This window comes from Aotus nancymaae, unplaced genomic scaffold, assembly GCF_030222135.1.
Source record: "Aotus nancymaae isolate 86718 unplaced genomic scaffold, 86718_ANA_hifiasm-v0.15.2.pri h1tg000028l, whole genome shotgun sequence".
Lineage (NCBI taxonomy): Eukaryota > Metazoa > Chordata > Mammalia > Primates > Aotidae > Aotus > Aotus nancymaae.
The window spans coordinates 3151539-3167917 of NW_026988441.1; the positions used below are offsets into that span (position 1 = coordinate 3151539).

General features: G+C 45.9%; 1 protein-coding gene across 2 annotated transcripts in view; it reads right to left on the reverse strand.

Annotated features, from left to right (window-relative positions):
• The window catches only part of LOC135276722 (zinc finger protein 888-like), a 62851-nt gene that overhangs the window by 30916 nt on the left and 15556 nt on the right, over nt 1-16379 (reverse strand). The window contains exons 2-3 of one of the 2 annotated variants that reach the window (XM_064380927.1): nt 14123-14206; nt 10244-10370 (exon numbers count right to left, since the gene is read on the reverse strand). In XM_064380927.1, the coding sequence (XP_064236997.1) occupies nt 10244-10370; nt 14123-14137 (142 nt within the window). In that variant the 5' untranslated portion in view covers nt 14138-14206. Of the gene's footprint in view, nt 1-10243; nt 10371-14122; nt 14207-16379 lie in introns of those variants that run through there. The other variant, XM_064380926.1, reaches the window with a different exon arrangement.

Consider the following 16379-nt stretch of genomic DNA (forward strand, 5'->3'; position numbering starts at 1 on the left):
TTAATGCAATCAAAACAGCTCTAGTTAGGGCCTCGCCTTGGGACTGCCGGACATAACTAAGCCCTTCTTCCTGTACGTTCGTGAGCGAAAGGGAATGGCTGTCGGCCTCTAACTCTGATTCTAGGATCATGGCACCGCCCAGCAGCCTACCTGCCTGAGCAGCTGGACTCAGTAGTTCGCGGATGGCCACCCCGCTTTAAGGCTCTTGCTGCTCCAGCCATGCTCATACAGGAAGCTGGTAAATTGACCTTAGGACAGCAGTTAACCGTACGGGCGCCAGAGTCTGTCCCGACGCTAATGGATCAAAGAGGGCATCACTGGCTGTCAAATCCCAGAATGACCCAATACCAGGGACTCTTCTGTGAAAATCCCCGAAAACTTTAAGAACTGTAAACACTCTTAACCCTGCTACCTCGCTCCCATTAGAGCCAGGAGCTTCCCTTCATGGCTGTATACAAACAGAAGATGATGTCTTCTCCAGAAGGAAAGGTCACAGATTGCCTCCTCCAGAATCCAGATGCTGAATACTTTGCAAATAGCAGCACCTTTGGGACAGGAGGAGCCGGGTGGGCTGGATATGCAGTTGTAACTGTAGATTCCATAGCAGAGGCCCAAAACCTGCCAACAGGAACATCAGCCCAGAGAGCAGAATTAACAGCCTCAAAAGAGCACTGCTGCTCAGGGTAAAAGGGCCAACACACACACTCAACGGAGGCTTCTGCTATACTGCACGTACACGGGCGCATATACCAAGAAAGAGGACTCTTAACTGCCCGAGGAACAAGTGTGACATACCCAGAAGAGATCTCGCAACTTTTAAATGCAGTATGGGAACCAGAAAGAAACAGCTGTTGCACACTGCTGAGGCCATGAGAAAGATGAAATCCCAGAGGCCAAAGGAAAGAGGAAAGCGGATGCGGAAGCTAGGCGTGCAGCCATGAATACCCAAGAGGCAGCCTGTGCCACGCCTCTCCTCCCGAACCCTGGCCTCTAGAGGGGCCAAATTACTTTCCAAATGAGAAGCCCTGGTTTGCTCAAGAAAATACAGCCTGTACTAAAGAAGGATGGTGGCAATTCTCAGACAGAAGGTTAGCTGTTCCTGAAGTAACAGCCCCCAGGTTTGTAAAACAATTCCACCAAGAAACTCAGATGGGAAAGACAGCACTGGAAACGCTGGTGGGTGCCACGGCTCACTGTCATCTCCCAAGCTGTTCGTGAATAATGCTTAGTCCGTGCTCAGAACAACCCCGGGCAAAGGCCAACCTGGCCCCCAGGAATTCAAGGAGTAGGGGCAGCCCCTTGTGAAAAGTTGCCTGGAGATTTCACAGAGTTGCCCCGGGCAGGAGGCTATCACTATATGTTAGTATCTGTCTGTACCTACTCAGGTTGGGTAAAGGCTTTCCCCACCAGGACAGAAAAGGCACGAGAAGTAACTAGATTATTATTAAAAGAGATTATTATCCCCAGATTTGGGCTACCCTCAACTATAGGATCCGACAATGGGCCAGCATTTGTAGCTGACAGTGTCCAAGACCTAACACTGCTGTGGAAAATTCACTGGCAATAGCATATGGCCTGTTGCCCACAGAGCTCAGGAAAAACTGAGGGTGTGAATCGAACGCTCAAACAACTGTTAACGAAATTCTGCCAGGAAACCCAGCTGCGAGGAGATCACATCTGCCCATGGTCCTCCTCCGAATCAGGTGCACCCCCACCAAACAGACCGGGTATTCACCCTATGAAATTTTGGTCAGCCGGCCATCACCAATCATCACCCAAATTAAAGGAGACATGACAGCGTTAGGAAAACTAACCCCTAAGAAAGCAAATGCAGGCCTTAGGCACGACGATGTAAGAAATATGAGGCTGGGTTCATGACAAATTACCCATCAGCCTAACAGACCCAGGACATCCCTTCAAACCTGGAGACTCAGTTGGGTTAAAAAGTGGAACCTGACTACCTGAGGGCCAACTTGGGATGGGCCACATATTGTAATTTTGTCCACCCCAACTGCTGTTAAGGTTGCAGGCGTCGTGCCCTGAATTCATCACAGCCGGTGAAAATCCACAGCAGCCCACGAGAAGTGGACCAGTGAGCACGATCCTGAACCCCCGACCAGGCTGATGCTGACGAGACCAAACTGCCAACGAAGGCAGCGGGCCTGCCCCAGCTGCATCACCAGAGGCTGACGAGCCCACGCACAACGGACGCTTGAGGACTCATCAAAAGTAAATGTGGACTGAAATGTTAAATCTCATTGCCATCTTAGGATTGTTAACTATTCTATTACTATGCGGTCATCTTTGCCAACCCTTATGTCCAAGGAAAGATCCACCCTGCCCCTGTGTAGTGGTATAGAAATGTTAATTTTTCGGTCCGGGCGCGGTGGCTCACGCCTGTAATCCCAGCACTTTGGGAGGTCGAGGCGGGTGGATCACGAGGTCAAGAGATCGAGACCATCCTGGTCAACATGGTGAAACCCCGTCTCTACTAAAAATACAAAAAATTAGCTGGGCATGGTGGCGCGTGCCTGTAATCCCAGCTACTCGGGAGGCTGAGACAGGAGAATTGCCTGAACCCAGGAGGCGGAGGTTGCGGTGAGCCGAGATCGCGCCATTGCGCTCCAGCCTGAGTAACAAGAGCGAAACTGTCTCAGGAAAAAAAAAAAAAAAAGAAATGTTAACTTTTATTCTACTGTTGTTAACTTCCATATCTGTACAAAAGCGCGGGCAACCGGCAGAAGAATGTACCTACTGCCTGCAAACCTCTTGGATTGCGAATACGGCAGTTAAGACGTTGCCGTATCAAACGTAAGTGTACAGGGACTCAGCTAGGGGCTTGCACTTACAATCAAACAATTTATTCCGTCTGTAACCCAGGCAATGAGCAATCTTATATGTTGTGACCCCAAGTCCATGCCTAGGACCTCATTTAAAATACAAATGGAGTCAAAAAAAGGTCCTCTTGTGAACAGAACTGAGGTCTCATCCTTCCATAAGGGAGCATTCCCTTTGTATTTTGATGGCTGCCAAGCAACATACTCAGGCATCGCCTACTCCACCTGTGGTAACCTGACCTGGGAAGGACATCATAGCACACTTTGTAAGCATGTGTGTGGGCCAAGACTTCCTCCACCTTGCTCCCCTGAACCCCGGAAAATAATTATAGGTACTGCACGACATGGTCCCCTGCGGGGTTCCCTAAATGGCAGTATTAGGAACCAGTCGCGCTTACTGAAATGCCAATGAAGCCAAACTGAGAAACGAAAACCTGCAATCCTATAAAGCTTACGATCCTAAAGCCAGATTTACCCACGTGGACTACTGGTCACCCATAATGCTGTTTATAGAAACATTCCCAACGCCTGTTTGTATATTATCAAAAAGGGAACTCAGGCTCATCCCCATCAACTTCAGCTCCAAGTTTTCAAGTCATTTTATGAAAATTATAAAAGAACTAACCCGGAGGTTTTGAACGCCCTCCAGTAGCCAGTTATCTGTTTGCTCAACGGGCTGAAAGCAGAGCTCATCATCTAGCTGTTTCTTCCTGCTGTGTCTGTGGAGGCTCTATCATGGGAGATCAACAGCCATGGGAAGCAGAAGAGTTAATGCCTCAGGAAAACTTGACCTTGACCTCCCCCCTCCCAAGCGTACACTCAAGCACTCCAGTGTTTGGCTCCTAAAAACTTCCATCGTCGGAAGGTACTGATTGACCGCTGGGGAAACACTTTGGTTAATCCAGTCAAAGAACTGGCTTGTCTAGGGCAGCAATGCTACAACCAAAGCGTAGGGAAAACTTTGTGGTGGGGCGAGAAGAAACAAGGTAAAGTGACCTCCAGATCGGACGCTACAACCCATTATCTCACTTCCCAGCTTTAAACCACTCCCGGTATCAACTCGAGGCACCCAATAGTTGGCAGGCACCCGCTGGCCTTTCGTGTATTTGCGGACAGCAAGCTACTGGCAGTTACCAGCCAACTGGACAGGGGCCTGTGCACTAGGGACAGTGAGATCGACCTTCTTCTTACTCCCCTTGCAGCTGGGAGAAGCTCTAGGATACCCGGGTTATGATGAGGTGGGAAACAGAAGTAAAAGAAGTGTAGCTGTCAGAGGAGGTATAAAAATAGGAGACGGGAAAGACATTGATTGACCCCCGAAAGAATTCTTCAGTATTACGGGCGAGCTACCTGGGCACAAGACGGGTCATGGGGATACCATACTCCTGTCTATGTGCTCAATTACATTATAAGGTTACATACTTGAAATCATTACCAATTAAACGGCACAAGCTTTAGACCTGTTGGCTGTACAATGTATAAAAATGAGGAATGCCATTTACCAGAACAGACTGGCTTTAGATTATTACTTAGCCCAAAAAGGAGAGAGATGTGCAAAATTTAACCTATCAAACTGCTGCTGAGAAACTGATGATAATGGATTGCTGAGGCTCTGGTAGGGGGTTTAAACCTCACCTGTGTAAACAAAGTCACTGGGAAGTTTACACAGCAACTGGGCGGGGCCCACAGCGGCTCAGCAAGGCCTCTGCAGGCCAACAGTGACTCCCTTCTTGCTGGGCAGGGCATCTCAAAAAAAGGCAGAAGCCCATCAAAGACTTATAATAAGACCCCACCTTCCTGGGACAGAACACCTGGGAAAAGGGGCAGTTGTGGGTTCTGTGTCAGCAGACTTAAATGTCCCTGCCTGGCAGCTCGCAAGGGAGCAACAGATCTCCCAGCACAGCACTTGAGCTCTGATAAGGGTCTGACTGCCTCCTCAAGTGGCTCCCTGAACCCTGTTTATCCTGATTGGGAGTCACTCATACAGGAGAGCTCTGGCTGACACCTGGCGGGTACCCTTCTGGGATGAAGCTACTAGAGGAAGAAACAGGCAGCAATCTTTGCTGTTCTGCAACCCCTACAGCTGGTTCCCAGGCAAGCAGCGTGTGGAGTGGGCCTCCAGCAAACTCCAGCAGACCTGCAGCAGAGGGGTCTGTTAAAAGGAAATCTAAAAAAAAAAAAGAGGCTGGGTGCAGTGGCTCAAGCCTATAATCCCAGCACTTTGGGAGGCCGAGGCGGGTGGATCACGAGGTCAAGAGATCGAGACCATCCTGGTCAACATGGTAAAACCCCATCTCTACTAAAAATACAAAAATTAGCTGGGCATGGGGGTGCGTGCCTGTAGTTCCAACTACTCAGGAGGCTGGGGCAGGAGAATTGCTTGAACCCAGGAGGCGGAGGCTGCGGTGAGCCGAAATTGCACCATTGCACTCCAGCCTGGGTAACAACAGTGAAACTCTGTCTCAAAAAAAAAAAAATGATGAAGGGGATATCACCACCAATCCCACAGACATACAGACTACCATCAAGGATTATTACAAACACCTCAATGCACATAAACCTTGAGAAGAGCAACCCCAAGGCACATAATCGTCAGATTCACCAGGGTTGAAATGAAAGGAAAAAATGATAAGGGCAGCTACAGAGAAAGGTCGGGTTACCCACAAAGGAAAGCCCATCAGACTCACATTAGATCTCTTGGCAGAAACCCTACAAGCCAAAAATCTAGACGAAAATCTAGAGGAAATGCATAAATTCCTGGACACTTACACCAACCCTAGACTAAACCAGGAAGAAGTTGAATTGCTGAATAGATCAATAACCAGGTCTGAAATTGAGGCAGCAATTAATAGCCTATCAACGAAAAAAAGTCCACGACCAGACGGGTTCATAGTTGAATTCTACCAGAGGTATAAAGAGGAGCTGCTACCATTTCTTCTGAAATTATTCCAAACAATACAAAAAGAGGGAATCCTCCCTAACACATTTTATGAGACCAACATCATCCTGATACCAAAACCTGGCAGAGGCACAACTAAATAAGAAGATTTCCTGCCAATATCCATGATGAGCATTAACACGAAAATCCTCAAGAAAATACTGGCAAACCAAATCCAACAGCACATCAAAAAGCTTATCCAACATGATCAAGTCAGCGTCATCCCTGGGATGCAAGGCTGGTTCAACATACGTACATCAATGAACGTAATCCATCACATAAACAGAACCAACGACAAAAACCACATGATTATCTCAATAGATGTAGAGAAGGCCTTCGACAAAATTCAACAGCCCTTTATACTAAAAACTCTCAATAAACAAGGTATCGATCGAATGTATCTCAAAATAATAAGAGCTATTTATGACAAACCCACAGCCAATATCATACTGAATGGGCAAAAACCAGAAGCATTCCTTTTGGAAACCAGCACAAGGCAAGGATGCCCTCTCTCACCACTCCTATTCAACACAGTACTGGAAGTTCTGGCCAGGGCAATCAGGCAAGAAAAAGAAATAAAGGTATTTAATTAGGAAAAGAGGAAGTCAAATTTCCTCTATATGCAGACAACATGATTGTATATTTAGAAGACCCCATGGTGTCAGTCCAAAATCTCCTTAAGCCCATAAGCAGCTTCAGCAAAGTCTCAGGATACAAAATCAATGTGCAAAAATCACAAGCATTCCCATATACCAATAACAGACAAACAGAGAGTCAAATTATGAGTGAACTCCCATTCCCAATTGCTACAAAGAGAATAAAATACCTAGGAATATGACTAACAAGGGATGTAAAGAAGCTCTTCAAGGAGAACTACAAACCACTGCTCAAGGAAATGAGATGACAAAAACAGATAAAAAAATCATTCCATGCTCATGGTTATGAAAAATCAATATCGTGAAAATGGCCATACTGCCCAAAGTAATTTAGAGATTCAATGCCCCATCAAGCTGCCATTGACTTTCTTCACAGAATTGGAAAAAACCACCTTAAACTTCATATGGAACCAAAAAAGAGCCTGCATATCGAAGACAATCCTAAGCAAAAAAAAAAAAAAAAAAAAAAGCTGGAGGCATCACACTTCCTGACTTCAAACTATATTACAAGGCTACAGTAACCAAAACAGCATAGTACTAGTACCAAAACAAAGATATAGACCAATGGAACAGAACAGAGGACTCAGAAATAACATCACACACTTACAACCATCTGATCTTCGACAAACCGGACAAAAACAAGCAACAGAGAAAGGATTCCCTATTTAATAAATGGTGTTGGGAAAACTGGCTAGCCATATGTAGAAAGCTGAAACTGGATCCCTTCCTTACACCTACACAAAAATTAACTCCAGATGGATTAAAGATTTAAACATAAGACCTAACACCATAAAAATTCAAGAAGAAAACCTAGGCAATACCATTCAGGACATAGGCATAGGCAAGAACTTCAGGACGAAAACACCAAAAGCAATGGCAACAAAAGCCAAAATAAACAAATGGGATCTAATTAAACTTAAGACCTTCTGCACAGCAAAAGAAACTATCATTAGAGTCAACTGGCGACCAACATAATGGAAAATTTTTTTGCAATCTACCCATCCGACAAGGGCTAATATCCAGAATCTACAAGGAACTTAAACAAATTTACAAGAAAAAAACAACCCCATCAAAAAGTGGGCAAAGGATATAAACACACTTTTCAAAAGAAGACATTTATGCAGCCAACAAACATATGAAAAAAAGCTCATCATCGTTTTTTATTAGAAAAATGCAAATCAAAACCACAATGACATAGCATCTCACACCAGTCACAATGGCAATCTTTAAAAAAATGAGGAGACAGATGCTGGAGAGGATGTGGAGAGACAGGAACGCTTCTACACTGCTGGTGGGAGTGTAAACTAGTTCAAGCATTGTGGAAGACAGTGTGGCGATTCCTCAACAATCTAGAATTAGAAATACCACTTAACACAGCAATCCCATTACTGGCCATACACCCAAAAAATTATAAATCATTCTATTATAGAGACACACACCCATGTATGTTTATTGCAGCACTGTTCACAATAGCAAAGACTTGGAACCAACCCAAATGCCCATCAGTGACAGACTAGATAAGGAAAATGTGGCACATATGCACCATGGAATACTATGCAGTCATAAAAAAGGATGAGTTTATGTCCTTTACAAGGACATGGATGAAGCCGGGAACCATCATTCACAGCAAACTGACACAAGAACAGAAAAGCAGACACCGCCATGTTCTCACTCGTAAGCGCATGTGGAACAACGGGAACGCACGGACAGGAGGAGGGGACTATCACACACCAGAGCCTGTCAGGAGGTGGGGGCTAGGGAAGAGATAGCTGGGTGGGGGGATATGGGAGGGAGGGCATCAGAAGAGTTACCTAATGTAGATGACGGGGTGATGGATGCGGCAAGCCACCATGGCACACGTATACCTCTGTAACAAACCTGCACGTTCTGCACATGTACCCCAGAACTTAAGTATAATTTAAAAAAATAAATAAAATAAAAAATTTAAAAAGGAAATTGACGATAATGGATAAGTAGTCATGGAAATTACAGCCAGGATGTGAAAACTAGCTCACGTTCCAGTTCAGACATGGTAAGGGTGGTCACTAGATTCCCTCTTCAGAGAATGACGTTTATAGTTTGGAGAGGTTAAAACCCTGATAGGAGGAGGAGGAGTCATTAGGAGGATGCATAATACTTCCTTGCCTCTTACCCCTCCTGACTGAAAGTATTCAGTCAATTATAAAAGCAATAGTAGCCAAGTAAACCACCAGTCAATTAATGGCATTTACTAAGTACCAGCCTGTACCCGAAAAAGGAACAGAACTACCTCAGAATGACATGTGTGATAGTGGTGCTTTCTGTGGGCTTACCTAAGGTGTGATCATTTAGCTAAACCCAACTGTTAGCACATGTCTGCACGGAACAAGCTCAAAGAAAGCAAGTATGACATTAAGAGCCCCAAAAGCCTTAATAACCCCATCTTTCCAAGAAGGCAACTTGACAGGGTAGCCGCTTCAAAGTGGGTAATAGCTCTGCTCCTGGACCCACAGTGCTCTGTGGGTCTGCCCTCAAGAGCCTTCCAACCTTCAAACCGTCACCCTAATTGGCCTCGGGCAGATGGCTGGTTAGCCAAAGACGGGTAAGAATCCTCAGAGGAGGGGCAACCTAAGACAGGCACAGTTGAGAAGGGGCCATCAGGAGCCAAGGTAGAGTTGATCTTGTGCCTTTCATGGCAGGAAAGGAGCTTCTGATCTAAAAGGATCTAATGCTATACGTTCACCATGAGCTAACACCCCAGCCTACTGTCAATCATCAAGTCAAGGTATGAAGGCAATCTTAAAGACTTTCCTTAAAAGGATCTACAATGCACTTGATTAACCCTTCCACCCAGACACTGAGCTACCAGGTATTAGATATACTTAAATAAATCTAGTAAATCACCTCATAGAAATACTAATCAGAGGCTGGGCGTGGTGGCTCACGCCTGTAATCTCAGCACTTTGGGAGGCCCAGGCAGGCGGATCACCTGAGGTCAGGAGTTCAAGACCAGCCTGGCCAACATGGTGAAACCCTGTTTTTAAAAAAATGAAAATAAAAATAAAAAAAGAAATACCAATCAGATGAAACCAAGAAAAAGAAGAAGGGAAAAAGGAGAGAGAAAAACAAACCAAAAATGGCATACCTCTAAAGGTAACAGTAATTAGCTGTCACAGTGGTGGTGCTGCTTTCTAGTAAAGTGTTATTTATAAAAAGCAACAAGGAATGGCAAAACAAAACCTTGTGATTTCTAGTTGCTACATACTAAAGTCAATTTTGCTGCGTTGTGTCCCGTTTCATATGATACCCACCCCCCAGCTCTGCTGAAGGAGAATATTAATTGCCTTCCTGCAAACCATTTAACCTTATCTATCATCCTCGCCTCCCTTAGCAAAGTTCCCGGGCATCTAAAAATTTTCCTTTTTCTTACTGACCAGCTGCAAGGTCACAGAGCAGATAAGCTCAAAACTGCAGAATGTGTTTCTCAGAATGTTCCTTTTCAAATGTGAAGTGCATCACGAGACATGTCGCATGCTGATTAACTGTTCTCTGTTCTTTGTTCTAGCTTCTGTAAACCTGCTTCCTACTTCGTCATCCTGTACCAGATAGCTGCATAAAAGGGACCCCATTTTCTTTGTCCTTTGCTCAGAATTACGAAGCAATTCTGCTGAGCCCATGATCACATTAAATAAAATTCTCCTGCAACCCCACCGGCCTCTCCAGGTCTCTCATTTCCCACTATAAAGCACGGACGCGGCTCCCAAGAGGCAACAAGAGAAAATAACGAGCACACGCAAGGGCACGTCCCCGCTTCTGGGGGAAGTTGGACTCACCCAGGGAGACCAGGTTCCTGTAGTTCTCCAACATCACGTCCCTGTATAAAGTCCTCTGAGCAGGGTCCAGGCATCTCCACTCCTCCTGAGAGAATTCGATGGCCACATCCCGGAATGTCAATAGACCCTGAAATGAAAACACACTTTAACCACATGGTTATGGGAGGAGTTCTGATCTTTACAGAGAATGAGAAGAGGAGAGAGGTGAAAGCACGGATTTAATTGTAGGGAATGTTCTGACGGATGGAGAACGGGATTTTTCACCACATTATGTCTTCCCAGGTGTGTTTATTATACCTTTTCAAGAGGTCATGATTCCCTCTCAGTATTTTTTATGTTTGTGGATGACAGAAGAAATATACAAACAATAAATCAATGCAGGGTTTCTGTTATAGAAATGTTAGAAACTTTTCAATGACACACCAAGTGACATTCAGTATCTACATGAGGCAGAGCATGAGTAATGTCTTCAAAGATGACAATGTCCACTATGAAAGATCGGCCGGGCACAGGGGCACATGCCTATAATCCCAGCTACCCGGAAGGTGGAGGCAGGAGAAATGCTTGATCCCGTGAGGCAAAGGTTGCAGTGACCTGAGATTGCACCACTGCACTCCAGCCTGGGCAACAGAGACTCTGTCTCAAAAAAAAAAAAAATTAGCCAAGCATGGTGGCAGGCACCTGTGGTCCCAGCTACTTAAGAGGCTGAGGTGCGAAGATGGCTCCAGCCTGAGGGTGAAGGTTGCTATGATCTAAGACTGCCCCACTGGTCTCCAGCCTGGGCAACAAAGCAAGACCTCCTCTCCAAACAAAATACATGAAAACTAAACTTCTCAAAGTATGAAAATCCATTTTGTTTTTAATTAATTAATTGTTATTATTATTATTTGAGACAGAGTTTTGCTCTTGTTGCTCAGGCTAGAGTGCAATGGCGCAATCTTGGCTCACAGCAACCTCCACCTCCCGGGTTCGTGATTCTCCTGCCTCAGCCTCCTGAGTACCTGGGATTACAGGTATGCAATGCCACGCCTGGCTAATTTTTTGTCCTTTTAGTGGAGACAGGGTTTCTCCATTTCGGTCAAGTTGGTCTTGAACTCCCAACCTCAGGTGATCCACCCACCTTGGCCTCTCAAAGTGCTGGGAGACTACAGGCGTGAGCCACCGTGCCTGACCAAAAATCCATTTTGTACATATATGACCACAAAATACAACCTACACACACTCACAAAAAAACAAAATTAGCCGGGCATGGTGGCACGCACCTGTGGTCCCAGCTACTTGGGAGGCTGAGGGTGGAGGATGGCTGACCTGAGGGCAGAGGTTGCAGTGAGCTAAGATTGCCTAAGATCATGCCACTGTGCTCTAGCCTGGGTAACAAAGCGAGAGCCTATCTCAAAATAACATAAAATACACGAAAACAAAATTACTCCAAGTATGAAAATCCATTTTGACTATACGTGTCCAAAAAATAATAAAAACCTACACAGACTCAGAAAAAAACTAGATGTTAATGGGCCCGTCTCAGTGGCTCACGCCTGTAATCCCAGCACTTTGGGAGGTCAAGTCAGGCAAATCGTGAGGACAGGAGATCGAGCTCATCCTGGCTAACACGGTACAAAAAGGTAGCCGGGCGTGGTGACAAGCGCCTGTAATCCCAGCTACTCAGGAGGCTGAGGTTGCGGTGAGCTGAGATCACACCACTGTACTCCAGAGCGAGACTCTGTCAAAAAAAAAAAGTCAGCGGACGACAGATGCTGGAGAGGATGTGGAGACACAGGAACACTTTTACACTGCTGGTGGGAGTGTAAATTAGTTCAACCATTGTGGAAGACAGTGTGGCAACTCCTCAAGGATCTAGAACTAGAAATACCATTTGACCCAGCAATCCTATTACTAGATATATAACCAAAGGTGTATAAATCATTCTATTATAAAGACACACACACATGTATGTTTATTGCAGCACTGTTCACAAGAGCAAAGACTTGGAACCAACCCAAATGCCCATCAGTGATAGACTAGATAAGGAAAATGTGGCACATATGCACCATGGAATACTCTGCAGTCATAAAAAAGGATGAGTTTATGTCCTTTACAAGGACATGGATGAAGCTGGAAACCATCATTCACAGCAAACTGACACAAGAACAGAAAAGCAGACACCGCCATGTTCTCACTCAAAAGTGGGAGTTGAACAATGAGAACATATGGAAACCGAGAGGGAAACATCACACAATGGGGCCTGTCAGGGGACGCGGGGAGAGGGGAGGGATAGCATTAGGAGAAATAGCTAATGTAGATGACGGGGTGGTGGATGCAGCAAACCACCACGGCATGTGTATACCTATGTAACAAACCTGCACGTTCTGCGCACGTACCCCAGAACGTAAAGTACATTTAAAAATAAATAAATAAATAAATAACTACTGAGTACTGGCCTTAATACCACAGTGATGAAATAACCTGCACAACAAAGCCTGATGACATGAGATCACTTCTGTAACGAGCCCTCACACAGACCCAAACCTCAGGGAAAGGAATATTCAATTGTTTTAATTTACTGCAGAATTTTTTCTAAAGTCTCCTAACGATACAGAAGTACACATGGACGTGACTTGCAATGACACCTGACGCACAGCTAACCTTAGTGTCTCCCCAGTGAAGTCGGAAGGAGGGTGGAGGGAAAGGAGGTGCTTTCTGGCCAAGGGGCTAAGCTGCAGCTTTGCTTGGAGCTTCACCACAAAACTAATATGTACATCATGCGGTGTTTAAATATAAAAATATGTATTTAAGAATAATTTGTGGGGCTGGGCACAGTGGCTTGCACCTGTAATCCCAACACCCTGGTAGGCTGAGGCGGGTGGATCACCTGAGGTCAGAAGTTTGAGACTCGCCTGGCCAACATGGTGAAATCCCATCTCTACTAAAACTATTAAAAATTGGCCGGCCGTGGTGGCACATGCCTGTAACCCCAGCTACAGGCAAGGCTGAGGCAGAAGATCGCTTGACCCTTGAAGGCAGAGCTTGCAGTGAGCTGAGATCATCCCACTATCATGCCACTACACTCCAGTCTGGGCGACAGAGGGAGACTCCACCTCAAATAATAAATTATGATGATGATGATGATAGGTGGAATGAGAATATGGCTCCATCCTTTAGGATAAAAAAGAAGTACTGCTCCCACATTTGAGAAAAATCATAACCATTTATACCAAAAATCCCTGTTTCACAAACCTCCCCACAGTAACACCACAGTCTCCATGAGCTTAATGCACTGAGAATGGTTTAATGAATCTCCTGCTATTATTTAGGTTGGTTTCATATGCTTAAAAGAATGATGGAATAAAACACCTGGTATCATTCATGTCTGTGTATGAACTTGCCATTTCAATTAGTAAGATGTTTGGAGTCAGAAACACACTCACTTACTTAATTACCTAAACATGTAGTATCAAATCAGGCAGAAAAGACTTCCCCTTACTGGTCTCCTTTCAGGAAATTTACCACGTACTCTGTGCACATTAATATGTAACTTCCATGGGCAGCTGCTCCACTCCTGCTCTACAAAGAGCTGACGGCGCATCCAGACGTGGCCCCTGAACACTCCCTGCTGCCCAGCAGCCCTGACACCACGGGGCCCACACCCCGTCTCCATCCACGTCTGGGGTGAGCCCTTCCCAGAACCATGCCCAGTGCAGCCTCTTCCCAAGCTCATGTCACTGGGTCACCAGAGATGGAATCTAGTTGAGATGAGAGGGACTGAAGGAAGGCATGGGTGAGCTCCAGCAAACCTGTCAGGCAGGACGCTTCAGACTCAGAGAAGATTCCCAACTGCAAGCAGGAAGGAGACAGAACAATCCACCGAGAAGATCATCTCACCTGAGGAAGAGCCATCCCTGACTCCTTTGCTTTCCTCTTCCTCTTCCGGGGTTCTTCCTCACGTATCAAGAGTAGAAGTCAATCCTGAATGTGAAAAATATGTTGTTTATTGCTCAGAATCAACACACCCCCTCCCTGGAACACAACGACACATACAAAGGAGACCTCACCCTGAGGAAATACGGTTCCCTCTGCTGCCCACTGCACCAGGGAAGATAAACTCCTGCAGGAAAACTAAGTGATCTTTTTCCCTTTCTTCAGAACCCTCATCCCTCCTGGAGAAGCCCACACTCACACCGCATCAGTGGGGAGCTGGGCTGGAATGAGCTCCCCTTCAGGGCACAGACCCAGCCCTCCCCAGAGCCCAGCCAGAGGCTGGGTGCGGTGGCTCGTGCCTGTACTCCCAGAACTCTGGGAGGCTGAGGTGGTGGATCACTTGAGCTCAGGAGTTTGAGACCAGCCTGGTCAATGTGAAACCCCATCTCTACCAACAACACAAAAACTTAGCCAGGCATGCTGGTGCACATCTGTGTCTGTGGTCCCAGCTACTTAGAAGTCCGAGGCCGCTGGATCACTTGATCTGTCAGGAGTTTGAGACCAGCCTGGTCAACATGGTGAAACTCTGTCTCTACTAAAAATACAAAAATTGTGCCAGGCGCAGTGGCTCATGCCTGTAATACTAACACTCTGGAAGGACGAGGCGGGCAGATTACTCGAGGTCAGGAATTACTCCATCTCTAACAAAAATACAAAAAGTAGCCGGGTTTGGTGGGTGTCTGTAATACCAGCTACTAGGGAGTCTGAGGCAGGAGAATCACTTTAACCTGGGAGGTAGAGGTTGCAGTCAGTCGAGATCGTGCCAGTGCACTCCAGCCTGGGTGACAGAGTGAGATTCAAAAATAAAATAAATAGGAAAATACAAAAATGAGCCCGGTGGCACACACATGTAATCTCAGCTACTTCGGAAGCTGAGACACAAGAACTGCTTGAACCCAGGAGACAGAGGTTGCAGTGAGCCAAGATCATGAGACTGCTCTCACAGCCTGGAAGATAGAGTGAGGCTCTCTCAAAAAATATATACATATATATGGTGCTTCTGATGTGACTGAGGCAGAGATAATAAAACCTGAGTAATGTGACAGAGCCTGACAGGCAGTGGGAACTTCAGACGGGGGTGGGGGGATGGGAGACATCTCTGAGCCTAGACCTGAAAAAGGAGAAACGGACAGGGCGATCATCATTTAGGGACATAGTATAAGATCAGGGACAACGACTTGAGACAGGAAAGGTTTTGGTGTTTGGGAACAGAAAAGCAAACGTGACTGGGGCAGAGGGAGTCATGAGATGAGCACAGGCTACCAGGAGGAGGCTGGACACTGGCCGGGGCCCTGGACACAGGGCTGTGGAGCCACACTGAGGAGCTGGGCTTTCGTCCTGGGGAACACGGGAAGCCGGTGGAGGGCTCCCTACCAGGGACCGGCGTGACCTGCTTTGGATTTAGCTGTGACATACGAATACAGAGAAAGGCGTTTGAACATAGTCTCTGTGTCTGAGTCTACACCTCTGTGTTTTTCATTCTTCTGCTTCTTTTCTTCATTTTTTAGATACTGCTTCTCATTAAAAATTCTAATTACAACTGGCCACTCCCCTGTCCCAGGAGAAAAGCCACACCCAGCACGCCCTCTATTCTGCCAATCATGTCTGGGGCCAGGGTCACTCAGGTTGAGCTTTTCTGGTCTAGCCTCTCATCTCCAAGGTGTAGGGAGAGTCACTGAGGCTCAGAGAGGGAGACATTCACACCAAGTTACCCTGAGAAGGTCTGAGATGAGTGAGAAGGTGTCCCTGAATAGTTACATTACCAGCCCGGAATGGCTAACGGGAAGGGTTGGCCTTTATCACCTTATCCTTGAAAACTAGAGAACCATCTTTCATATACCTGGACTAAAGAGACTTCTTTTGCAAGGTTCTGAGGCCACTGATTCCCAAAATTTAATTCTTCCTTATGAGAAAATTACAGTAACATTTATAAAATGCAGAAGTGTGAACACACAGCTGTTGTCCTCGAAAATGGTAAGAAAAAAAAAAAAGTCAGCTATAGAACTAAGACATAAGCAAAATTTTTCAATCAAGAATACATAAGTGGCCAGGCAAGGTGGCTCATGCCTGTAATCCCAGTACTTTGGGAGTTCGAGGTGGGTGGATCACCTGAGATCAGAGGTTCAAGACTAGGCTGGCCAACATGGTGACACCCCATCTC